The sequence below is a fragment of the Triticum aestivum genome, chromosome 3D, assembly GCF_018294505.1.
Source record: "Triticum aestivum cultivar Chinese Spring chromosome 3D, IWGSC CS RefSeq v2.1, whole genome shotgun sequence".
NCBI classification, from domain to species: Eukaryota; Viridiplantae; Streptophyta; class Magnoliopsida; order Poales; family Poaceae; genus Triticum; species Triticum aestivum.
This window is the reverse complement of record NC_057802.1, coordinates 17,377,202-17,403,647: the sequence shown is the minus strand read 5'-3', so window position 1 is coordinate 17,403,647 and position 26,446 is coordinate 17,377,202. Positions and strand designations below refer to the sequence as shown.

Genomic DNA, 26,446 nt, shown 5'->3' with positions numbered 1-26,446 from the left:
AGATAAACTCACGTATGAATAGACCCCATCTTTTTACCCTTAATAGCAATGATACAATATGTGTAATGTCTCCTTCTGTCACTAGGATTGAGCACCGCAAGATCAAACCCATTACAAAGCACGTCTCGCATTGCAAGAAAAATCAATCTAGTTGGCGAAACTAAATCAATAGATCAGAGAGAAATATGATGCTATAACAATCATGCATAAAAGAATTCAGAGAAAAGTTAAATAATATTCATGGATAGATCTGATCATAAACTTACAATTCGTTGGATCCCAAAAAACACATCGCAAAAAGTGATTACACCGGATAGAACTCCAAGAACATCGAGCGGAACATTATGTTGAAGATTAAATAGAGAGAAGAAGTCATCTAGCTACTAACTATGGACCCGTAGGTCTGTGGTAAACTACTCACGCATCATCGGAAGGGCAGCAAGGATGATGTAGAGCCCCTCCATAATCGAATCCCCCTCCGGCAGAGTGCCGTAAAAGGCCTTTAGATGGAGTCTCGTGGTTCTGGAACTTGCGGCGGCGAAAAAAGTATTTCTTGGACTCCTTTGTTGGTTTCACGATTTTAGAGAATTTATAGAGGCGAAGTTGGGTCAAACGGAGCCACGAGGGCTCCACAAGCCACCAGGGAGCGCCCTACCCCCGTGGGCGCGCCCTGGTGCCTTGTGGGCCACTGCTCCATCTCTTCGTCCCCTCCGAAGCTTTCAGGGTCTCTTATGTCCAGAAAAAAATCTCTAAAATGTTTCATGGCATTTGGACTTCGTTTGGTACTGATATTCTAAAAAACAAAAAACAAGCAAAAAACAACAACTGACACTAGGCACTAAGTTCATAGGTTAGTCCCTAAAAATGATATATAATTGCTTGAAAGTGTATATAAAACATCTAAGGTTAATACTATAATAGCATGGAATAATAAAAAATTATAGATACGTTGGAGACATATCAGCTAACAAACACACCCTAAGGAAAGTCAGAAAGGAAGAAAGTCTCGCATCAACTAGGCGGATCAACGAGCAATGTAGAGGACCATCAATCGATATCAATGCAAGGAGTAGTGATTTCCATGCAATGGATGCACTAAGAGCTATAAAGTGTATGAAACCTCAACGGAAACATAATGGGTGTGCATCCAACTTGCTTGCTTATGAAGACCTCGGGCATTTGAGGAAGCCCATCATCGAAATATACAAGCTAAGTTCTACAATAAAAAATTCGCACTACTATATGAAAGTGATAGCTCAGAAGACTCTCTATATAAAGAACATGATGCTATTCTGAAGCAGAAGTGTGGTAAAAGGTTATTAACATTGCTCGTTTTCTCTTTTCTCGCATTTTTTTCTTGTTCTTGTTCTTTTTATTTTTTTCTCTTTTTCTTTCTTCTTTTTTTATCCAGAGTCTCATCCCGACTTGTGGGGGAATCATAGTCCCCATCATCCTTTCCTCATTGGGACAATGCTCTAATAATGATGATCATCACACTTTTATTTACTTACAACTCGATATTATAACTTGATAACTGAAACAACATGACTCTATATGAATGTCTCTGGCAGTGTACCAGGATGTGCAATGATATAGCGTAATATGTATAACAATGATGAACGATGGCTATGCCACAAATATCATCTCAGCTCTATATGATCATGCAAAGCAATATGATGATGAACAGACAAGTCATGTGATGGAACGGTGGAAGTTGCATGGCAATATATCTCTGATGGCTATGCAAATGCATAATAGGTAGGTATGGTGGATGTTTTGAGGCAGATATAAGGAGGCATATGTGTGATAGAGCGTATCATATCACTGTATACTAGTATAACACAACAATTATCACCAAGTTAGAATGCCGCATCAAGACTTTGGAACCTCCCTGGCCGACACCGGCAATACTTTCATTTTTCTCATCTAAAACTCCAAGAGAAACTTGATAATTGGCAAACAATATTTCAACAAATTGATAAGCAAAGTGAGACATGCGAGTCTTTGCATTCAAAATATGATTAAGGCCCTGTTTGTTTGGACTTTTGCTTCTGCTTTTGTAGGCTTTCTACTTTGGCAAAAAGCCAAAAAAAAACTCCTAAATAAGTGATTTTTTTGCTTATACCATCATATAAGAATATTGATTCATAAGACAAAAGCTGAAGCAAAAAACCCCTATTTAAGAGCTTTTTTGTGATTTTTTTGTCAAAGTGGAAAAGCTGGAAAAGTAGTAGCAAAAGTCCAAATAAATAGGCTCTAAGAAGAAAGCTCTTAAATTAGGATCATACGAGGAGACCATATACAAAAGCATCATATGCAAGTTCCATAGCAGACAAGATCTTCACATGGAAAAACTACCTCCACATCACCAGTTCACCATATCAGGCATGTTTCCCACATAATATAAGACGACGCCGGACACCGCTCTCCGCCCGCTAGAGGCTGTCGTGCCCCGCTGGACACCGTACACCACCGATTTCCTCCTTGTGACTTAGGTTTGCATGCAACTGATTCCCTTCCAACAAAACACCTTTTTTAGGGGTTTTCAACAAAACACCTATGGACTTACCTTATCAGTTTACCAGGCCTAAAGGTCCAAGGCCCAAATAACCGATCGCCCTTCCTTCTGTCATTTTCCTCCCCCACAATGCAAGGTAGAGCAGGAGCTTTCATTCATGGTGGCGGCTGCGACTTCCAGTAGATAGATTCAAATACACAGAGTACAAATGAAAAAATGAAAGCAGAATGGTCGCCCTACCTCTCCCTATAAGTTCTGACACAGACTAAAACCAAAGAGACGTAGAACGGATAGAGGATTTGGGCCTCCCTATTTTTTGGGGGCCCTGTTTGGTCGCCCACCTCGCACACCCATGTCGACGGCCATGCGTAGTATGTGGTTGACACACATTCTTACGCGTGTGCCTGCTTATGAGTCTGGACCATTTAAGAAGCACAGATGCCAGCAGACCTCGCATCTAGCTGCGGATGAGAGGTAGCCACGCCCCGTTGTTGCAGCGTGCGGCAAAATAGGAGATCCCACTCGGGACCTAAAATCCTATTTGACGCCTTATGTGCATTTCGTTAACTCGCGCGGTGGTGCCAGAAGCGTTTTGAAATGGTCCAAATTCCAAAAGCTTCCCAGCCATTTTTTAATGTTTTAGGTTTTTTGATCATTCTTTTTCTATTTATTTTCTTTTTTATTATTCTTTATTTTTTCAAATGCATGGAACTTTTCTCAATTCGGAAAACCTTTCGTCAATTGGAAAACTTCTTTTAAATTCATGAACTTCTTTTTCCAATATCAATGGTTTTTTCAAATTCATGAACCTTTCTCAAATTATCATGAACCTTTTCAAATTCGTCAACCTTTTCAAAATAATGAATTTTTTCTTTTTTCATGAACTTTCTTTTGCAAATCTATGAACTTTTTATCGATGAAATTTTTTCAATTGTATTATAACGACCTGTTTTTCCCTACCAGACCAACGGTAGAAAATAACGGAAAACTAGTAGGCGAAGCGAGCGAGAGGCTAGCGCAAAGTTGGGCCACGGCCCGCTTCCATGCGTGCGAGCGCCAGCTTTGCTAGCTGGTGCTTAAGGCGGTGAAGACGAGGACTTACACGGGACCTCCTAGTTACCACATATAGTGACCGAAGGCTAGCAAACGCGTACCTCCAAGCACTTTGGGTTGGCCTAGTGCAGAAGTGTGTGCACTTGTGTTTTCATCCTTTATGATTCATCTTTAAAAAAAAATCAGTAATATATTCATAAATTTTAAAAATATATTCGTGAATTCAAAAAAATTGTTCACGAATTTGTAACAAAAAACAATTTTGAAAATTGTTTGTGAATTATAGAAATTATTAATGGATTTTAAAAAAGGTTTGCTAATTCATGAAATTTTTACAAATTTTATTTGTTTCTTTATTTTCATAAAATGAGTGCAAATTAAAAAAGAAAATTTAAAAAGGTTCATGTTCTTGGAAAATGTTCGTGAAATAAAAATGTCCATGAATTTTAAAAATTGTTCAAGGATATCAAAAAATGTTGAGAACTAAAATACTGTTCATGGATTTGAATAATATATTTGATTTAAGAAATGGTAACATATTGAAAGCATATTTGTGAATTTGAAATGTTGTCGAGTTCATAAAATATTGGTGAATTCAAGAATTGTTTTGTTATTTCTATAGAAAAAATTGAAAAAAGCAAAAATTGAACTGAATGGAAAAACAGAAAAAAGGAAAAACGGCAAGGGAAAATTATGGAAAAAATACGGAGCCCATAATGGGCTGGCCCATATAACGTCGCGTTTGCCCTCTAGGATTGGCCCTCCGGCTCCTCACATGATCGACACCTCAAGTTCTCCGGAATCAGTGGTTTAGGGGTACCCCTTGCACTCTCACCTCCCCCGGTGATGTGATAAGTGGCAACTGCATGTGTGAGAATTGTCGCAACCAGAGAGTTTTGGTCGGATTTCACTCCTCGTACGGGAGGCGCCGGTGGGTTTGTGTTCTTTTTTCATAGATTGGTTTTTTAAAGAGTTTTATCTATTGAACCGCACGTCTAAATCGCGAACCATTTTCACCATTGTGTTTCTTGCGTCAAGATCTTCAAAATTAGATTTCATGTCAGTTGGTTTCGATGAGAATTTTTTGGGCAAATTTGTGCTTTCAACTAGTAGTAACTTGTGCTTTCAAATTGTACTAAACTGTGCTTCCAAGTGAACTTGCTTGTGCTTTCGCAAGGTGAAACACAACCGTGTTCATTTTTTAAGAAGCATAAACTATTGGAGACGTAAAACCAAAAAACAAAGAAACAGAAAAAAAAGAAAATAGAGAAAACATGTAGAACCGAAAACAGAAAACCCAAAAAAGGGAAAACCAAAAACAGAAAAGTTTTACAAAAAAAGCCGAAGAAAAATCATTTCAATGGAAAAACGCCCAACACTTTGAAACTCTTCTAGAAACGGCCCCACAACACATTCTAGACTAGTCGCCCTCGCCCAGGTGCCAGTACAATTATTAACAAGAAATAGAGAGAAGGCCCACTAACGGCAAGTAGGAGACTCTAGAAGACGGTAGGCCCTTCAAGGGCTGATAACCGAAGGAAGAAAGCAAACTCTTGCCCATTGGAGAGTTCTCGAGATGCTTCAAGACCAGCAGCCGACGACGCTATAAGGCCCACTAATTTTTTTCTTTTATCCATCTTTTTTTGAAAATCGATGAGCTTTTTCACAATCAATGAACTTTTTTTAAACCCAAGATTTTATTTAACAAATCCGTGAAGATTTTTCAAATTTGTGAACTTTTGTAAAAAAAATGATGAACTCTTTTAAAATCTGTTTTTCAATGCATGAACCTTTTCAAGTTCGTGATGTTTTTTGCAAAATCTGTGAACTTTTTTAAAATTTTGAAAAGTCAGGGGTAAGCGGTTTTTCTTTGTCGCCGATCGATCGAAGCAATCGGTTTTTCTAAATGGGTCGGCACGTGAGCATCGCCTGGCAAAACTGGCACATAAGGCCCCAATGAGGAGCTCTCAAGAGATACATAGAGGTACCCTTTCGAGGTAGCGATGGCTACACGGCAGTAGGTCGGGGCAACCGACCAAGCCCAGGTGGAGATTGGCGGCTAGGGATGTAAATGAGAAAAATAATTTTCTGCTTTGAGTCTGCACCAGAAGCAAATATATGTCTCCACCAGAAGCAAATTTGCGCCTCTTGCGGAATATATATTTTTTCCTTTCCCGAGAGGCACAACTGTGCCTCCCGTGGAAGCATATATGTGCCTCTTGCGGAAAAAAAGAAAACAGGTTATTTTTCCTTTTCCAAGAGGCACAGCAAATCAGTGTCTCAAGGAGAAGTATTATCTGTGCCTCTCACTGAAGAAAAAAGACACGTTTTTTTTTCGAGAGGCACAACCGCGCCTCTCGCGGAAGCAAATCTGTGCCTCCACGTGAAGTAAATCCGTGTCTCTCGTGGTAGCAAAAAAATGTGTTTTTTTCGAGTGCCTCCACGAAAAGTAAATATGTGCCTCTTGCAGGAAAAAAACACATTTTTCGCGCAAAATATTGGTTTTTTGATTTATTTTTTGTCCAAAACCTAAGGAAAGAAGGGAAAATCGAAAAGCCAAAAAACCCGGAAAATGCCAACTACAAGCCGAAAATGCGTACAAAAAATAATGAAATAATAAATAATAAAACCCAGAGGGACCACCCAGTATGCGACATGTGGCGGTGACTGAGAGCACGCCAAGTGGCGCTTCCAGCCCCCCAAAAATGTCCATTGCAGGGCTCCCCAAGGAGTACTCGTTGATTAGTTGCTCTCGAAAGGGAGTTCAGACCATTTTATAAGGGATTCTCTTCTACATGCCATTGAAGCTTGAGAAAAGGAGTAGTACACGTGCTATCACGGCCCTACAATATTATAGTGTAGTTAGTTGTAAATTGTTGCATTAGAAGCATCCATGCATCATGTTTAAATTTAGAAAAATTGAATTGAAGGAAATTAAAAGCCTCAAACTTTAATAAAAGGGAAAAAACCCAAAAATCTAATTCAATGTTTCCAAAATGTCTTATTAAATGTTTGATATTTCTGGCAAGAGTTATGACTCCAACCAAATTTTGTGAACGTTTTAAAGAATTGTATTTGGACCTTGAATTTAAATCACAATTGTATTTGGATCTTTTCTTTAGCATTATATGGATATTTCAGAAGAAAATATGGCGATGCAAGAGGCACGCGACCGCGACGAGGACTGCACATCAGCACAACTTTGATCAAAACCACTTCAAGAGACCAAAACCACATTTATTTAGAATTGAAGGGCACAGTTACACGATTCAAGTGTTTTGGGACCAAGTTTTCTGCTAGGAACAACTCTCCGTCGAGGATGACATTTGCGGAGTGAGAGTGGAAGTTGCTTCCGCATGTGATCCCAGTCGCTACAATTCCGCTTTATTTCGGTAGTGAAAATAATATTGGTTTTACATTTTGACTATCATCGCTTTTAATCAAGCGGTCTGTACATATTACTATTGCTTAAGTTAAACCTGGACAAAAGATTTGACTCTATCTTATACCTGTAAGTTATACTCCATCCATTTCATAATGTAGTGCATATAGATTTCTTTGAAAAGTCAAACTTTGCATACTTTGACCAAATTTGTAGAGAAAATTATTTATATCTACAGTAGCTAATATATAAAATATGAAACTACATCTTATGATGAATCTAACGATATATGTTGGGAATTATAGATGTAAATATTTTTCTCCACAAACTTGATCAAAATTTGTGAGGTTTGACTTTTCAAAAAAACTATACATACTACATTATGGAACGGAGGAAGTACGTGCTATGTACGTGGCAGCTCAGATAATCAAACTACAACCAAAGATAGGCATATTGTTATTGTATTAATTATAACATGCAAATGGAATTGGGAGGCATATCCATGACGTATAAGATGCAAAAATAAAATAAAAAATCACTTCAAAAATATATTGAGCGTGTTTGGTCTAGATATCTTTTCTGGCTATCATAAAGCTATTGTTCTATCTGCAAAGATAAATATGATTTATGGAAGTACATAGCCTTGAATACAAAGTAAAAGTGAATGATAGTTTCGATAGAAAAAAGAAATTAGGAGAGAATGAGCATGGAAGAGTCTAGAATAAAGTAGAAGCCTACTACAAGTTTTGTGCGAAATGTTCATGTGGCTTAAGGCCAACCATAGAATCTTCTAAATAGTACACGTACAGAATCTAGTGAAGCAATGAAAAGATCCAACAGGTCAGCAACACTCGAATTTGCCATGTTTTTACCGTCGTATCGGCTTCATCGAATCCAATGATTGTTATTCCAAGTTATTCGTACATTATATAATGGAATAGATATAGATATCAGGTTTATAAAAAAAAACTCGTGTAATTGGATCATAGCTTTGGTCTGTGATTGGCGCTCTTCTCGGTTGGTCTCACCGTCTCTGTTCCGGTGTGAGTCGCTTGCTGGGTGCGCTCCTGAGGCATCTCGAGTTCTCCATGTCGTTTTCTAGAAAAGGCCCCATCACATTCCGGAGTACTCGCCGGGGTGCTGGATCTGTACAAAGAAAAATAATGGAGAAGGCCCACTAACACCAAAGCAGGAGACTACTCTAGAACACGGTGGCACCTTCATGGGCCGAAAATAGAAACAAGGAGAAGCTCGTGGAGCCGAGCTGGAAAGCCGAACAGAACCAAACGCTCGTCGATTGCAGAGTGCTCGAGATGCTTCAAGAGCAGCACCTGCGACGCTATAAGTACCTGGCCTCCCGTTGCCCTCCATGCCAACTCGAATCAGTGTAAAGCAAAAGCACACAGCATCCTAGTCCTACCTACGATCTACAGAATTTTCCGAGCGCACAAGCCGAAGCAATCAACACCGACGATGTCGATCGTGCGGCGGAGCAACGTGTTCGACCCCTTCGCCGACCTCTGGGCGGACCCCTTCGACACCTTCCGCTCCATCGTCCCGGCGATCTCTGGCGGCAGCAGCGAGACGGCCGCGTTCGCCAACGCCCGGATGGACTGGAAGGAGACCCCCGAGGCGCACGTCTTCAAGGCCGACCTCCCCGGCGTGAAGAAGGAGGAGGTCAAGGTGGAGGTGGAGGACGGCAACGTGCTCGTCGTCAGCGGCGAGCGCACAAAGGAGAAGGAGGACAAGAACGACAAGTGGCACCGCGTGGAGCGCAGCAGCGGCAAGTTTGTCAGGCGGTTCCGGCTGCCGGAGGACGCCAAGGTGGAGGAGGTGAAGGCCGGGCTGGAGAACGGCGTGCTCACCGTCACCGTGCCCAAGGCCGAGGTCAAGAAGCCCGAGGTCAAGGCCATCGAGATATCCGGCTGAGTATTTGGGTCAGAGCCAGTCTGGTTCATGTGTGTGCAAGTTCTGCAGCCTAAAAGTATGCTACAGTTGTGTCTTTGTTCTCGCCGAGTCTGGTGAGGCATTTGGTCTCTGTATTGCGTTTCTTTTCCCTGTTGCGTCTGTACTTGTGTAATCGCCAACAGATTTGGCGATGAATAAATGAGAAATAAATTGTTCTGATTTTGAGTGCAGTGCAGACTTTGCATACGCAAAATTTGACCATCGTTTTCGCTTGTGTTTCGGATGGACAGGATCAAGAGAAAAACATGGCAAACTTGGCCACTGACAGGCTTTCTTCTACAGAAATATCTGCTTACAGAATGGTCGATACACTGGATGTCTTCTGTCTCACATTCAGCTTTCCTTAAAAGTGTGTCTACACTGATCACTACCCTGAATGCCCTGAATGTTGATTGTGTGACTTCTATCTCACCTTCAGTTTTCTTTCTCCTTTCTTGAGAAATACCTTCAGTTTTCTTTGATCTTTTTCCTTTGAAAAATACTTTTTTTTTGGTACACACACCCATATCATCACACATATTAACTCAAACGTGGCATATCATCTAATGAAGTCCAAACTTAGACTTATCCCGGCCAATGGGTTGGAAATCTACTACTCCCTTCGTATATTTGCTTTAGTCAAAGTCAACCTTTATAAACTTCAAGAAAATTTATAAACAAAAATATTAACATATACAATAACAAATCAATGCCATTAGATATATTATTGAATGTACTTTCACATAATATAGATTTATTATAGTAAATATTTACTTTTTTTCATAAACTTGGTCAAACTTTACTAAGTTTGACTTCAGTCAACTCTAAGTATATAGAGTAAATAAGAACGGAGGGAGTATCCAGTAAATTTTTTAAGACAAACCTGCCCCCTCCCGCAAGCGTACTCGGGGGAAACCCTAGCGCGCCACCACTCGAGTGCCCCGGCCTTTCTCCCCCATCATCACCGCGACAAAGCCCGACCGACGTTGGTGGCAGCAGGGATCTAAGCCCTCTATTCGCGGTTGACGGCTGGCGCGGGACGCCGCAGTGCGAGGAGGCGTTGGACTGCGACAGGGCCTGGCGGCACAACGTCCATCGTCACTAGTAGAAAATGGAGTTTTATCACCGGTTTGTAAGGGCCTTTAGTGCCGGTTCTGCAACCGGCACTAAAGAGTGGGGACTAAAGGTCCCCCTTTAGTACCGGTTCGGCATGAACCGGCGCTAACGTGCCACCACGTGGTACGAGCCAGGCCCGGGTGCGTGGACATTAGTACCGGTTGGTAACACCAACCGGTACTAAATGTTTGGGTGTGTTTTGGTTTTAATTTTTATTTTTCCTTTAGTTTTGTGTTTTCAATTTAATTTAGTGATTGTTTTACATTATAATGAGTTGTTAAATTATTAGGTGAAAGTACCGCAGATTAGTTTCGACTGGATGCATGTGGATCCTAGCTAAGTGATCAAGTATATGCCATATCCATATTACTTAGATCACTAGTATCTAAGTAATATGGATATGGCATATACTTGATCACTTAGCTAGGATCCATCCAGTTGAAACTAATATGCGGTTTCTTTCATAAATGATATAATAACTCATCATCATCATCATCATATTAATATAAAAACTCTTGCATCATATCATCACCAACAACAGTATATACTAGCTAGCAAAGATATCATCGAGTTCAACATGGTCATGATATTATAAGCGTTGATAACACCACAAAAGCAAATCACTCTTTGAGATTAAGTTCAGGACGAAGAACACGGACACGCATGAGAGGACAACAAGTACTAAGAGCATGATAACTAGCTAAATCACTCCTGCTGCTCTCTCTCAGGTAAAATAGCATAGAACATGTATAGCTCTCCTGATTCATCATATTGGAGCATGCAGATGAACCTGTCTCCTAATCGTGCGTGCGCTTCTCATTGCTGCCCCCTAGTACTTCTCTGCGATCGTTAACAATTTTGCTCCAATCTTTCACTATTAAGCATTCATCGCTTTCAGAAATCCTGAATGCACTCATGTGCACTGTAGGATATCTTGGCCGTAAGCTAACAATTGACATGCGACCTTTAGTCTCGATCCACTGAGGCACAACTGTCATCGGGAGTCCCTGTTGAAGAACATCGTATAGTAATTAATATACTTAGCAATGAAAGTTTAACTTGAAAAATAATGTATATATGGAAAAATGCACTGAGGACTAATAGTAAAAATCTTACCATCTTTCCTAAATACATGTGACCGTAGTTCAATACGATCACTATTGGTCGCACGTTTTGAGTACTAAGATTTTCAAATTCAGGAAAATGATTTCTCTTGACAGCATCAAGATCCTCAAGCCATGAAACATAATGACTTATCTCCTCGCAGTTTAGTTCAGCCCCGGGACAGTGGATGGTCCTGTCTACCAAGCGCCGAACATGTTTGCTTGAATCAAAATAAGCTGTCAATAGAAATTACTTGTCAACTATTTTTGAATAAACAATATCGAAGACATAAATATGGTTGAGAAACTCACATAATGGTAGAACTGGAGGCGTCTGCACATCGACCCAGATGTCTCTATTACCTTCAATATCATCTTCCGGACGAATATCAAAGGTGATAACCATATCAGGCTCAAATGCATAAGTCTTGCATAGTGCTTGCCAAGTTTTGCATTCAAAATAAGTGTATGTGTCTGCATTGTATAATTTGACGTTGAAAGTATAACCATGCTCGGTCTTCAGGTAAACTCTCTTTACCTCCATAGTTTCCATAGCACTGAAACCTATCTTATCCAAGACAAAAATTCTTGCATGGCAGGGGATGCGCTAGTACAATAGTGAAAATTAAAAATTATAAGTTGAAGCAAATGAAGCATAAGTCATGCTTAATTACGAAAAAAGACTTGTCGTTGTGACTTACTATATCCACTTCGAAGGTCTCATCCAGCTTGATGCTGAAGCGCCTATCATCAACAAGGAAATTTCTATCGCACAGGCCGCGCTGGTCTTCACAATATTCGCACTTAATGAAATCTTTTTCGTCGTCAGACGACATTTCCTATGTTCATATAGGTGAAACATTAAGCACTTACTAGTTCTATTAATTCAACTAATTCAACTACTTCTATTAATTCAACTAATTCTATCAATTCAACTAGTTCTATTAATTCAACTAATTCAACTACTTCTATTAATTCAACTAATTCTATCAATTCAACTAGTTCTATTAATTCAACTAATTCAACTAAGCATTTACTAAAAATAAACTAGTTCTATTAATTTTGTTACTAAAATAAGGTAGCTAGTTCTATATATATAGTAATATTTTAATTAGATCATCAAATCTCAAATACCTAAATTTTCTTACTAAAAATAAACTAGTTCTATTAATTCAACAAATTTAACTAAGAATTTACTAAAAATGAACTAGTTATATTAATTTTCTTACTAAAATATATAAAGTAGCTATATATAGTAATATTTTAATTAGATCATCAAATCTCATATACCTAAATTTTCTTACTAAAAATAAACTAGTTCTATTAATTCAACTAGTTCAACTAAGCATTTACTAAAAATAAACTAGTTATATTAATTCAACAAAAAATTTGACATGCATTAATCTAAACAACAGAAAACAGAAAATAAGTAAAAAAATGTGTCTGTGTGTGTGTCTCTGTGTGTGTGTGTGTATGTGTGTGTGTGTGTACGAGCGGGGCGGCGGCGTACGGGCGGCGGGGACGGCGCGACGGCGCAAGACGGCGACACGTACGGGGCGGCGGGGACAGGGAAGACGGGCGGCGGGCTGGGGCGACGGCGCGAGACGGCGACGACGGGGGCCGGCTGGGCGACGACGACGACGACAGGGACGGGCTGGGGCGCGACAGGGGGGCGACGGGGGCGAAGAACAAACTGAAACGAACTGAAAATATTCGTAAGTGGTGCTTATATAGCGGTGGCCATTAGTACCGGTTTGATCCACCAACCGGTACTAAAGGCCTATTTTGGCTAGGCCAAGAGGCGTGAAGAGCAGGCCTTTAGTATCGGTTGGTGGCTCCAACCGGTACTAAAGACCCACCTTTAGTACCGGGTTGGGCTACCAACCGGTACTAAAGGGGGTGCGCTGCCACCCGCGGTGTAGAAAGTTTAGTCCCACCTCCCCGGGCGAAGGCAGCCGCACTGGTTTATAAACCCAGCCGCGGCTGCTACTTTGAACTCCCTTGTAAAGCAGGCTTCTGGCCCAACTATGGCGCGCTGCCCTGTGAGCCTGCTGGCCCTTGTGGGCCTGAATTTCCACGCCCGTGGTCTAGCAGGCCCACTGGGCAGCGCCGCAATAATTTTTTATATAATTTTTTTCTTTTTTTCTTTATTTATTTTCTTCTATTTATTTCTGAGTAGTTTTTATATACTTTTTTCTTTTCTGCTTTTTTTATTTTCTTCTATTTATTTCTGATTAGTTTCTTATATAGTTTTTTTCTTTTCCCCAAATCGGTAAATGACTGAAAAATAGCAAATGCTGTCAGAAAGTGTTGAAAAATTTTTATATAGTTTTTTTTCTTCTTTATTTATTTTCTTCTATTTATTTCTGAGTAGTTTTTTATATATTTTTTTTTCTTTTTTTCTATTTTTATTTTCTTCTATTTATTTCTGATTAGTTTTTTATATAGTTTTTTTCTTTTCCCCAAATCGTTAAATGACTGAAAAATAGCAAATGCTATCAGAAAGTGTTGAAAATTGATGACATCGCTTTGAATGGTGTGTACGGAACGCAAAAAAGTCTGGAGTTGTAATAAATTTAAAAAAATGAAGTGCCCATGTAACAGATGAGTTCTCGTCAGAAACCTTGATACTTCGAAAGAGATTGTCCAGTTTGTACACGAAGTGCGTCCAGTTTTTGCCGTAACCCTCTCTACTCTTTGCACATGCTATGTGGGTGAAATGATGATACCATGCCAAGTTTCGACATTTTCAGAGTTCATTTTGTAGTGATTTTCAATTTCACGGTCATTTAGCTCTCTAAACAAATCGGTAAATGACTGAAAAATAGCAAATGATGTCAGAAAGTTTTGAAAATTGATGACGTCGCTTTGAATGGTGCGTACGGAACGCAAAAAAGTCTGGAGTTGTAATAAGTTTAAAAAAATGAAGTGCCAGTGTAACAGATGAGTTCTCGTCCGAAACCCTGATACTCCGAAAGAGATTGTCCAGTTTGTACACGAAGTGCGTCCAGTTTTTGCCGTAACCCTCTCTACTCTTTTGCACATGCTATGTGGTGAAATGATACCATGCCAAGTTTCGACATTTTCAGAGTTCATTTTGTAGTGATTTTCAATTTCACGGTCATTTAGCTCTCTAAACAAATCGGTAAATGACTAAAAAATAGCAAATGATGTCAGAAAGTGTTGAAAATTGATGACGTCGCTTTGAATGGTGTGTACGGAACGCAAAAAAGTCTGGAGTTGTAATAAGTTTAAAAAAATGAAGTGCCCATGTAACAGATGAGTTCTCGTCAGAAACCCTGATACTTCGAAAGAGATTGTCCAGTTTGTACACGAAGTGCGTCCAGTTTTTGCCGTAACCCTCTCTACTCTTTTGCACATGCTATGTGGGTGAAATGATGATACCATGCCAAGTTTCGACATTTTCAGAGTTCATTTTGTAGTGATTTTCAATTTCACGGTCATTTAGCTCTCTAAACAAATCGGTAAATGACTGAAAAATAGCAAATGATGTCAGAAAGTGTTGAAAATTGATGACGTCGCTTTGAATGGTGCGTACGGAACGCAAAAAAGTCTGGAGTTGTAATAAGTTTAAAAAAATGAAGTGCCCATGTAACAGATGAGTTCTCGTCCGAAACCCTGATACTCCGAAAGAGATTGTCCAGTTTGTACACGAAGTGCGTCCAGTTTTTGCCGTAACCCTCTCTACTCTTTTGCACATGCTATGTGGGTGAAATGATGATACCATGCCAAGTTTCGACATTTTCAGAGTTCATTTTGTAGTGATTTTCAATTTCACGGTCATTTAGCTCTCTAAACAAATCGGTAAATGACTGAAAAATAGCAAATGATGTCAGAAAGTGTTGAAAATTGATGACGTCGCTTTGAATGGTGCGTACGGAACGCAAAAAAAGTCTGGAGTTGTAATAAGTTTAAAAAAATGAAGTGCCAGTGTAACAGATGAGTTCTCGTCCGAAACCCTGATACTCCGAAAGAGATTGTCCAGTTTGTACACGAAGTGCGTCCAGTTTTTGCCGTAACCCTCTTTACTCTTTTGCACATGCTATGTGGGTGAAATGATGATACCATGCCAAGTTTCGACATTTTCAGAGTTCATTTTGTAGTGATTTTCAATTTCACGGTCATTTAGCTCTCTAAACAAATCGGTAAATGACTGAAAAATAGCAAATGATGTCAGAAAGTTTTGAAAATTGATGACGTCGCTTTGAATGGTGTGTACGGAACGCAAAAAGTCTGGAGTTGTAATAAGTTTAAAAAAATGAAGTGCCCATGTAACAGATGAGTTCTCGTCAGAAACCCTGATACTTCGAAAGAGATTGTCCAGTTTGTACACGAAGTGCGTCCAGTTTTTCCCGTAACCCTCTCTACTCTTTTGCACATGCTATGTGGGTGAAATGATGATACCATGCCAAGTTTCGACATTTTCAGAGTTCATTTTGTAGTGATTTTCAATTTCACGGTCATTTAGCTCTCTAAACAAATCGGTAAATGACTGAAAAATAGCAAATGATGTCAGAAAGTGTTGAAAATTGATGACGTCGCTTTGAATGGTGCGTACGGAACGCAAAAAAGTCTAGATTTGTAATAAGTTTAAAAAATGAAGTGCCAGTGTAACAGATGAGTTCTCGTCCGAAACCCTGATACTCCGAAAGAGATTGTCCAGTTTGTACACGAAGTGCGTCCAGTTTTTGCCGTAACCCTCTCTACTCTTTTGCACATACTATGTGGGTGAAATGATGATACCATGCCAAGTTTCGACATTTTCAGAGTTCATTTTGTAGTGATTTTCAATTTCACGGTCATTTAGCTCTCTAAACAAATCGGTAAATGACTAAAAATAGCAAATGATGTCAGAAAGTTTTGAAAATTGATGACGTCGCTTTGAATGGTGTGTACGGAACGCAAAAAAGTCTGGAGTTGTAATAAGTTTAAAAAAATGAAGTGCCCATGTAACAGATGAGTTCTCGTCAGAAACCCTGATACTTCGAAAGAGATTGTCCAGTTTGTACACGAAGTGCGTCCAGTTTTTGCCGTAACACAAGAAGTCCGGAGTTGTAATAAGTTATTAAAGATAAAAAGAGGCACAATGCTCGTTAATTAGCTTCAAGCCTTTCGGAATAGTGCAAACTGCACTGCACATAGCTCCGTGCAGTCTACACTATTCCTCAAGGCTTAAAGCTAAGCAACGTGCAGATGAGCATTGCGCCTCTCCTTCATCGCCTCTGCACTCAGGGCTTATAAACCGCTCCTAGTGCCCCTCTCTTCGCGAGGTGGGACTAAAAAACAGCTTACTAAGAAACTATAGTACCGGTTCATGGCACGAACCGGTACTAAAGGTGGCCGTGGGGCCCCAGCCTGAACACAGCCTGACGCAGCCTCATTAGTACCGGTTCGTGACACGAACCGATACTAAAGGTTGCTCACGAACTGGTACTAATGATCTCCGCCCGCCTAGCCGTTGAAACCGGCACTAATGGACACATTAGTGCCGGCTCAAAATCAAACCGGCACTAATGTGCTTCACATTTGACCCTTTTTCTACTAGTGTGTGTTGGGTGGCGGCGGCTCTACCTGGCGGCGGCGAGCTGGCCCTTGGCGGCGATGCGGGGGCGAATTGGGCCCCTAACGACATGCGGCGGCTGGGGAGTGGTGGCCTCTTCAGGCGGTGACATGTCGGACGGACCAGACCAGATCAAGTGGATCTCACATCGGCGGCCTGTCATGTCGCGGGGACTGCTTGCGACCTGGGTCACGGGTGACCTGCTTTGTCATGGCCGGGTGGCGGTGGATGGTGCGCGTCCAGGTGGGCGAGTGGTGGCGGCTTGCTTTGTTGTGCGTCGGCACGGGCTGTGGGCGGCTTTGGCCGCGGACGGCCACCTTGTAGTGGTAGGTGGTGGCAGCGGCACGGTGGGGACGATCGTGATCTTCCTCTCCGTTCGTCTGGTGGCTTGACCCAGCGCCTGGAGGCGAGCTCTGCGGTCGGTGGCAGTGGTTGATGGTCTAGGCATCTTTAACGGCCAGTGGTGGTGGGCGCGAATCCGAGAGGGAGGCAGGGGGCCCTGGCAGTCCCGTTGCTAAAATATGGAGAAACTAGATAGGTTGTGGCAGAGGTCCGGGTCTCCGGTGGTTTGGGTGGCTGCAGTTGGCGGCCGTCGTCCACTTCCCCTACCCTGTACAGACCGACTGGGCCCTGTCCTCACCAAGGAGCAAGCTGTAGGGCTCTTGGTGATGCCTTTTGCCGCTTCACTGGTTGTTGGCATCCGGGTGCAATGGCAGTGACGGAGGGGAGATCTGGGATGCCGGGGCGGCGACCCTTGGTGGTGGGAGCCACGGTGCTCGCGGGCGGAGCTCACGGCTTAGGTGTGGACACAACAATCATGGCAGTCTGAGCGACGTGGTGGTCGGTGTTTTAGGCAATCGTTCGTGGTCTTGGAGGCCAGGAGGCGTGCTGGGTACTGATTCCTATCTGGCTTGTCTAGACCGATGGCGACGGCATTCGAGGATGTCCATGAAGGCATCGTCATGGCTACTCTCTTCAAATCGCTCCGGGTGAAAACCATGATCATTTGGATCGAGCGGCGGCGGCGCTTCGGTGTCATTACCTTACTAAAGGCTCCGGATGAAAACCATGATACACTTTACATACGCACCTCATTCCAAATTTTAAGAAAATACAAACTGGTTCGACGTCCTGTACCATATCTTATATGTTGTCATTTCAACATATTCAGTGGTGTTCTTTTCAGTACAAAAGCCGCGGTCACTAAAGCGTAACTCAAAAATATAATTACCCAAAAAGGCTTTCACCCCGCTTTATATATAAAGTAAAGATCAACAACAACCCGGTACAACGCACGCCACCGAAACACATGCACACACCCAAGGCAGGATACTGGATACATAGGCGCTGAGCGCAGCAACACCACCCCTAGCACTACATGAGCCACCGGGGGGCCTCAGCCGTAAACACGTCACCGCGAAGAGAAGAAGCCACATATGACGCACCGTGGGCTCCAAGGCGGTGCCTACAGGAAGGTTACGACACCAAAGCGCTGCCACCGCCCGACCCAAGGATCAGAGTTTCTCTCGGAGCAACACGACGGGCAGTGAGAGCCGCGGCGACGCCTTCAAGAAGGGAACAAGCTTCGCCGCCGCTGGTCCGTCCGAAGATAGAACAGATTTTCACCCCGGCCAATATTCACCGCCATCGAACGCCACACCCTGGCTACCACGCCGCCCACACGGCCATGGCCACCAGGCAGCACCAAGCCATGGGCTTTGCCCAGGAGCACCGCGACACCACCACCAGGGCCGCCGCCCCGGCATCCAGGACCTTGACGCCACCTCACTCGCCACCCACCGCTAGCCCAACCAAAGAGACGAGTGGAAAGGAACCGCCTTTCGCACCCATGAATTGTCCCCGGCGCCGAGACCCAATAGGCCGGCCAAAATTGGCCACCATCGACCCGTCCTGCTGCCGGGAGCGGGACGAGCTCGGTCCTATCGCCGGGCGCGAGACGAGTCTGGTCCTGCTGCCGGGCGCGGGACGAGCTCGGTCCCGCTACCGGGCGCGAGACGGGCGATGGGCCGCAGCTAGGAGAGGGCCAACCCTCTGATGAAAGTAGCGCCTGGACGACGGGGAGAGGAATCGAAGGTCGTCAAGGGCGCTCACCGACAGGCTGACGCCGAAGAAGTCCAGCCGCCGCTGTGAAACGGCCCATACCACCACCATGGGCAACCACCACGCCGTGGCAGCCCACATCCACATCGGGACCCCGAGGGGCAGCCCCGAGCCAGCGTCACCACCCTCGCCGCCAACGGCCGCCGCACGCAAGGTCGACCGAAGCCCACACCACCGCCAGCGCCACCACCAGCACGAACCACCACCACCACCACCATCTGGATCACACCGCCGCCCAGCCAAGCAGCCATACCGCCCCAACACCTGCCAGCCAACGCCGAACACGGCCCGCGCCCCCTGCCAGCGTCAGATCTAGCCAGGCATGGTTGGACCAGACCGGAGGATGGCAGGCATGCCACCACGGATGACCGAGCAGAGGAGAGCTCGGACCCAGCTACCACCCTCGACCCAACCCAACCGAGCCGCCGCATGGAGCCGAGCCACCCGTGTCGACAGCCAGATCGAGGCTGGCCTGACTCAACCAAGGACACGAGTGCCGTCCTGCCATCCACAACCCCTCCACGCCGCTGCCGTCAACCAGCGCCTCCGCCGCCAGCTGCAGCCGCCGCGCCGCCACGCCCTGTACCTGCGCAGCGCCGCTGCAAGAATCCGTCGGCCCGCGCCGCTCGGCCCCATGCGGCTGGAGGAAAAGCACCCCGTCGCCGTCGATGCTGGCAGGGCTTTGCCCGTCAGCGCGCCGCGGCGGCGGCGGGGGGAGGAGGGAGGAAAGGGGGGCCTGGGTCGGCAGCTAGGGTTGCCCTCCCCGGCGCTCGCGGGAGCGTCGCAGGAGGGAGAGGGGGGGTCGGTCTAAACTGGTATGTTCCGTTTCTCAAAAATATAATTGCAAATTAGTCTGGTGTAGATGCTTGGCTGCCTTCGGCGACGTGCGGCCGCAGACTCCATCTGCACCTCCTGCCCCTTGCCTTGGAGTCGAGCGAAGCGCTCAGGTTTGGCCAGTCCCGCTCGGAGAAGTTGGTTGCTAAGACAGCATCCACGGTGATTGGGGGTGGCTTGGAGGATGCCTTGAAGAAGGGCTCTTCCTTATTCACGGTGATTGGGCGCCACTGGCTGCCCGACTGCCAACACGTCGGAGACGCCGACGTTTGCTCCTTGTGGTGACCCGTGATATGGACCGCGTGACTGCCCAACGGAGATGTCGTCTCCTCCTTCATGAGGCATCCAATTTGAACGCCACGTTGGGCCTCGGGAGATGGCGGCACTGGACCGCGATCGATGATCGACCATGCCAGCACCATCTCGATCTGCCCGCGCAAACTCATCGTCCCTCGCAGCGGCCTCGACGAGGAGGGGCGCCTGCGCCTGCTGCTCCTCCGTGTATGAGGAGAATGGTTCCGCCATGATGTCTGATGGAGCCGTGGACGCCTATGAGCCTGTGGGCAGCAACACCGCGATTCGAAGCTCCCCCCCCCCCACACACACACGCACACACCCGAATCCATAAAAATACTCTTATTAAATTTTTGGGCGACACTAGGCGCCGGTGCGCCGGCGCTAGTTTTGGGCCGGTCCAGCCACAGTCGTTCGATCTGACCTCTGTCTGTCATCCGATCTGGCTCTCTCCCCTCTTCTTGACTCGTCTTCTACCTCCCACCGAATCTCAGGAAAAAAAACCCCACCTCTGCCCACACGCCATAGCCTCCCGTGTGCAGCTCCGCGAGGGAAAAACGGCCGCTGGCTGCTCGCACTCCGACGCCCCATAGCCCTCCGCTGCTCGTCGAAGAAACTTCCCCGCTCTTCAATTTCGGTTGCAGCTCCGCCCCGACTGGTTGCAACTCCCGTTGTTGATGCTCCATTGATGCGACACCACGATGCACCACCGCCGCCACTCGCCGTCGACGCTCGCTGCACGGGATTCCAGACGGCCACCAGTAAACGACATTTTGAATGGATGTAGCAAAATCCTTCGCTGGTGGTAGCAAAATCTGACGACTGTTGCAGCAAAAAGGTCGCCGCCGTCGCGGGGTTGCAGCTCCACCAGGACGGATGTAGCTAAATCCTTCGCCGCTGGTAGCAAAATCCGATGACTGTTGCAGCAAAAAACCCCACCTCACCATTGCAGGTTGCTACCTTGCTGTCGTCGGGTAGCAGCCTCGCCGTTGGAGCTTGCAACCTCACCATCGTAGCCTCGTTGTCGCCGGCAGCAGCCTCGCCGTTGCAGCTTGCAACCTTCTCGCCGTAGCCTCGCCGTTGCAACCTCGCCATCGCAGCCTCACCGTCGTCGCCGTTGAAGCTCCAGTAGTAGCAAATGACACCTCCGCTAGTAGCAAACTCCGAAACGGTTGCAGCAAAACAAAACGTCGCCGCCGCCGCGACCAACACCACCATGGTGGATTGTAGCAAAAGTTGTCTCTGGTTCCAGCTAAATTCAAACACGGTTGCAGCAAAAAAAACAACATCACCGTCGTCTCGACCAACACCGCGTGGTGGATGTAGCAAAAGTTGACTGCGGTTCCAGCAAAAAGCAACACGGATGCAGCTCGCATTCCCAACTATTCCAGCTTTTTTGGCGCCGCCGGTTGTAGCAAATGGAGACCACCGTTCCAGCAACGGTGGGTGCCAATTGTAGCACCATGGGAGTTTGAGGGTGCCTCTTCTCCAGCGCCGACGGGTGTCGGTCGCAGCTTTCCAGCATCTCACATCGAGGTTGCAGGTTTTTCCGGTAAGGCTCGTCTGCATCGCCCGTCAGCTCCACCACGTTGAGACAAGGTTGATCGAAGGAGGGGGTCGCTGATGGAGGCCCACGGCGGTGGCGCTCGGTGAGAGACCGCCGACGAGGAGAATGCCTGAGACCATGTCCACGGTGGGAGAGAGAAAGGTACCGATAAAGAGAGATGGGTGCGTGAGAGAGAGAGAGAGAAAAGAACAGAGAAAGATAGGTGGACGTGTGAGAGAGAGGACAGAAGATAAGGTGGCCCCCCACCCTTACGTGTCAGACCTTGAATGGCTGGGAGTGCACGCGCGTGGACGCGACCGGCAGAGCGTTCGGCCGGCGTGCCGATTGTAAACGTTTCCCTAAATTTTTTACAACATAACAAGATTCATTCTCCTTGTCAGGTTAGCTCTGTACCCATCAGGAAAGAACAAGTTGCTCAAGACCCATGAGAATATTTCCTTCCTTTGAGGCCTTGTAGGGCAGAACGGGCCCTTGGTTTCGACCATGATTTTTTGACATTGGGAGACTTCTTTTTTAGGTTTGGTGTTGCGTATTCTCGTTTATTTAGGATCAACTAATTATAATCCTTACTTTCCTAATGCATCAAACAAGAGATCATAACAATATAATTTTTTTGATTAAAAGGGTATCTTCTAATCTTCATCTTTAATCCATCGAAATCTATTAAAAAAATTGGGAACTTTGTTTTGTCATTGTCAAAGAGTGCCAAAAAGGGCCTCGGCAATATTCTTTTCAGCATTTGACGCTACCGAGTGGCTAGTTGACTGGTTATGGAATCTATGGATGACCAAGTCAGGCGAAAACTGCAGGCCATCGGTGAACAAGTGCGCGTCCTCTTTCTAATAACTGTACATTGCTCCTATATATAAGTACAGTGTGATTACTTATAATATGAATGTTGATCAGTTCAACTTCTGAATTCAATCCTTTGGTCAACTTGAACCGACTATATGTATATTACAGTGCTTACCCTGGAATTTGCTCCTAGTACATACACCTACCATTTGAATCATTGCCAAGCTCAAAAATGCAGAGTTACTGCAACCGTGAGCCTGTACTTATTAGTAAGATGAATCACCTCATTAGCAACTCTATGCTATATACAACTCATCCGATCGACAGGGCGGCCTTATTTCTTCAGAATCAATACAAAGCGCATCATAACCCGCTAGCATTCGACGCTACCGAGTGGTTAGTTGACCGGCTATCGAATCTATGGATGACCGTGTCAGGCGAAAACTGCAGGCCCTCCGTGAGCAAGTGCGCGTCCTCTTTCTGAGACGCCTTCTTCTTCATGCTCTTAGCCCGACAGTCTCCGTCCCTGACGCAAGTCAGGATCTCCACCACCTCCTTGATCGACGGCCGCAGATCCCTCTCCATCTGCAGGCACTGGAAGGCCACCTCGGCCACGCGGTCGATCGTCCTCTTCGTTTCGGGATCGGTGTCGTAGCCGAGCTCCGGATCAACCAACTGAACAACTTCATGGTTCTGAATCCTGTTGAGAGCCATGTTGGCCAGGTTGATCTCACTATGGCTCCTGCTCATGTCCACAGCAGGCTTTGAGGATATCAGCTCCACCAGCACGACGCCGAAGCTGTAGACGTCGCTCTTGTCGGTCAGCTTGTAGCACTGGTGGTACACGGGGTCGACGTAGCCCGGTGTGCCCTGTGGAACAGTCGACACATGGGTGACCTCGAGCGGGAACAGGCGCGACAGCCCAAAGTCTGCAACTTTGACATGGAAGCTGTTGTCCAGCAATATGTTGGTTGTCTTCACATCCCGGTGTATGATCTCGACGGCATGGAGGTAGGCCAGTGCTTCAGCTGTTTCTATGGCAATGTTCAGTCTTAGAGGCCACGTGAGGCCTCGTTCCGCTGAGCGTGATCCGTGAAGATGGTCCGCAACCGTCCCATTTGCGATGAACTCGTACACCAGGAGAAGGTCACGGCTCATCCTCGACGTGCAGCCATATAGGATGACAAGGTTCTGATGGAGCAGGCGGGACAGGATGTCTACCTCGTTGAGGAACTGCTCAACCCGTCTGTAGTTGTTCTTGTAAAGGCGTTTCACCGCTACTACTCTCCCATCCTTGAGTTTTCCTGAATGACAAAAATGTCAAAGTTGTCATTGTCTAAGTTGATAATTTTATCAAAGATGACACTTGAGACTTGAGAACAGAGCTCTAAACTGTTCCAAAGTTAAGATTTACAAGCGAGTTTGGCAAACATGTGTTTTACCTTTATAAACAGTTCCAAAGCCACCATCACCGAGCTCCCTTGAAGCACTAAATCCATCAGTAGCTACTTCAAGTTCCTCGAAAGTGAAGATATGAGGCGAACCACCCAGCTCAAGGTCTTTACTGTATGACGTCATTGAAGATCCACTTCGCATCAACTCGTCTGAAGCTACAGCTCGTTTCCTCTTTCGTTGGTGCAAGAGATAGAAGACGAACACCGTTAATGCAGCAAGACCGCCTAATGATCCAACTGTTCACAACAAATATAACGCATTAGCAACATGAAGCAACCAAGGGATCTGATTAATTCTTCATCATGAGATTTTGCCCCCTTATTCTCCATATTATGCTATAATTTGGAGCAAGGAATTAAGAACCGAAGGACTAGATGGGCCGAGCAGCTTGATAGTTGATTGGACTCACATATTATGAACATTCTTGTCGTCTTTTTACTGCCCCCTGCATAAGAAGAGTCTGTCAATATTTTCACGGTTTATGAAGTAGCAAACAAGAAGTATGAGTAATCAATCACTTGACAAATGAGAAGAACTTTATGTAGGATGAGTTGGTTTTTTCATGATAACTATGCCAGCTTCTACATAAGTTGAACTCCCTTTTGTGACTGGTTAATGAGGAAAATCCAGCAACAGCTGAATTTCAGATTCTCTAGTGAAGGTGGCAACATATATGGAGGAAAAAAAATTCAAAGAAGCCACAATCATGACACTTAGATCCTAAAAGTGACACCAAAAATAACAGATTCATACATTTGCAGTAAGTCAAAACGTAACAAAACTGCAACTGTGCCATCATAGTTTTCCAGAAAACGAGCAGAGTTTTTTAGATAGTTCCATTGAAGCTAGCTTGGTGCCTTGGTACAGAGAAATATTAAATGGAATGCTGTAAGCTGCCATAATTATTGGCATCACGCCACTCTTCTGCACTGCTTAAGCAGTGCAACACTCAGTTACCATGTGCATCAGCATCTCTAAGTAGCCACTTAAGCAAATCACAGTGTCCAATTCAACGTTACACCCCTAACCTAACTAATTCAACAACAAACAGCTGCAATAACATTGACTTCCACATGTTTGAAACACGGACCAGGGCACAGAAAAGTAAGCGCATCGATCGGGCAATTACGGGAATAGTCTGTTTGGAACCGTCAGTACGGCATCTTTGTTGAATAGCATTGCTGACTAATTCAACAAACGCATTTGACTAGGAATCCATAGGCTCCAATCATCCAACGTCTCAATCAATGGGCTAACTTCATCACTAACTACCAGAAACAAAATAATAGTCTGCAGGAGCTCCAAGAAACCAAGCAAGCACTCAAGAGTTGAAAAAACAACAACAATCAGCATTCTATGTTCCTCCTAGCAACAGCGACGTAAAACGCAGTAAATCTGTTTTTGACAGCGATTCAATGTCAGATGGCAATGTCAAAATTTCTACCTACGTCAGGCATTTTTGGAGTCACTGAATCGGTCGCTAGCACTTGAAATTTTGAGGGGGTTAGCTTGATCAAAGAACTAGTTACTGACTAGGGAAATTCATGGTGGCGCTGTCAGTTAATTTTCCTCAACTCACCGCACTTCTCAGGGTACACGCCGCCGGAGCAATGGCAGGAAAACCCGGTGCCGTCGTTGGCATACCTGCACTGCCCGCCGCTTGCCTCGCACTTGGGGCAATTGTCTGACGGCACCGCCCACTCAAGCAGGAACCCTTGCTTCATGCTCCGGACGTAGTCGCCCCCGCCCGGAAAACCAAGAACCGGCACGACGGAGAGACGGCAGGCCGGTGGGACAACGCCCGGTTCGCGGTGACCGCCGTACTCCCCGCCAAGGCGGATGAAAGACTCGCTGGCGCAACGGGTGCGGTTGAATCCCGGCGGCGTCGCCTCCTTGGTGCATTTGTCGAGGACGAGCAGCTCCTTGTTTTTCTTGCTGATGACGAACGGACCCAGCCCGAGACCCAGCGAGATGTTGAACCAAAACTTGGGGCAGCCGTCGTCGAGCGGGAGGTTCTTGTCGACGGCGAGGAAGGAGGAGTTCTCGGCGAAGACTTGAACGACCTGGTAGGCCCCGAACATGGAGCGAGTGAGGAGAGCTTGGCTGCCGTTGCAGTTCAGCTGGAACGACGGGGACCCGCAGGGCGGCCTGCCGGGCTCCTCCAGCCAGAACGGGTAACTGATCTTCAGGTCACCGCATTTCTTGGGCGAGCAGGCCGCAGTGGCCGGCACCGGCAGCCGGAGAAAGGAAGCGACGAGCAGGAGCAGGAGGAGGAGAGGGGGCTGGAGCGGCGGCATGGGTTGGGGTGGGGATGGCTGACTGAACGGACCTGGCGAGGACTAGTTAACGGGACAGAATGGAGGGTGGGATGTGCGACTTGGGGAACAAGGACGGTGGCCAGAGCGGCTTGACTAGTCAGAGTCAACGCGCTATTTTGTTTCGCATTTCCAATTTTTAATTAGTGTCCCTTAGATTTCGGGGATGCCGTTGGACAGCGGCAATGCCGTGGGCGGCGGCGGCGGCGGCGGCGAGGAGCGCCCGCCATGGCCCGCCACGGCGACGGCGACGGTGACGGCTTGCCAACCCGCCATTAATTTTGCATGGCCCCATAGATAATTGAAGCTGAGGCCAGATTGTTTGTTTCCTAGGAACTCGATAGAAAATGATTAATTCAACGACT

General features: G+C 45.5%; 2 protein-coding genes across 9 annotated transcripts in view; one reads left to right on the top strand and one right to left on the bottom strand.

Moving 5' to 3' along the window:
- The first annotated feature begins 8,314 nt into the window (after positions 1–8,314).
- LOC123076941 (16.9 kDa class I heat shock protein 1-like) lies at positions 8,315–9,080 on the top strand. The gene has a single exon (XM_044499106.1). It carries the CDS (start codon positions 8,427–8,429, stop codon positions 8,880–8,882), a length of 456 nt encoding a protein of 151 aa, XP_044355041.1. The 5' UTR covers positions 8,315–8,426; the 3' UTR covers positions 8,883–9,080.
- Positions 9,081–22,347: 13,267 nt separating this feature from the next.
- The window catches only part of LOC123076938 (LEAF RUST 10 DISEASE-RESISTANCE LOCUS RECEPTOR-LIKE PROTEIN KINASE-like 1.2), a 32,795-nt gene continuing 28,696 nt past the window's right edge, over positions 22,348–26,446 (bottom strand). For 7 of the 8 annotated variants that reach the window (XM_044499097.1, XM_044499099.1, XM_044499104.1 and 4 more), the window contains exons 2-4: positions 24,176–24,211; positions 23,754–24,002; positions 22,348–23,615 (exon numbers count right to left, since the gene is read on the bottom strand). In XM_044499097.1, the coding sequence (XP_044355032.1) occupies positions 22,675–23,615; positions 23,754–24,002; positions 24,176–24,211 (1,226 nt within the window). In that variant the 3' untranslated portion in view covers positions 22,348–22,674. Of the gene's footprint in view, positions 23,616–23,753; positions 24,003–24,175; positions 24,212–25,345; positions 26,422–26,446 lie in introns of those variants that run through there. The other variant, XM_044499100.1, reaches the window with a different exon arrangement.

Coding starts and splice junctions, on each gene's coding strand:
- LOC123076941 (XM_044499106.1), top strand. CDS start 8,427: ATGTCGATCGTGCGGCGGAGCAACGTGTTCGACCCCTTCGCCGACCTC.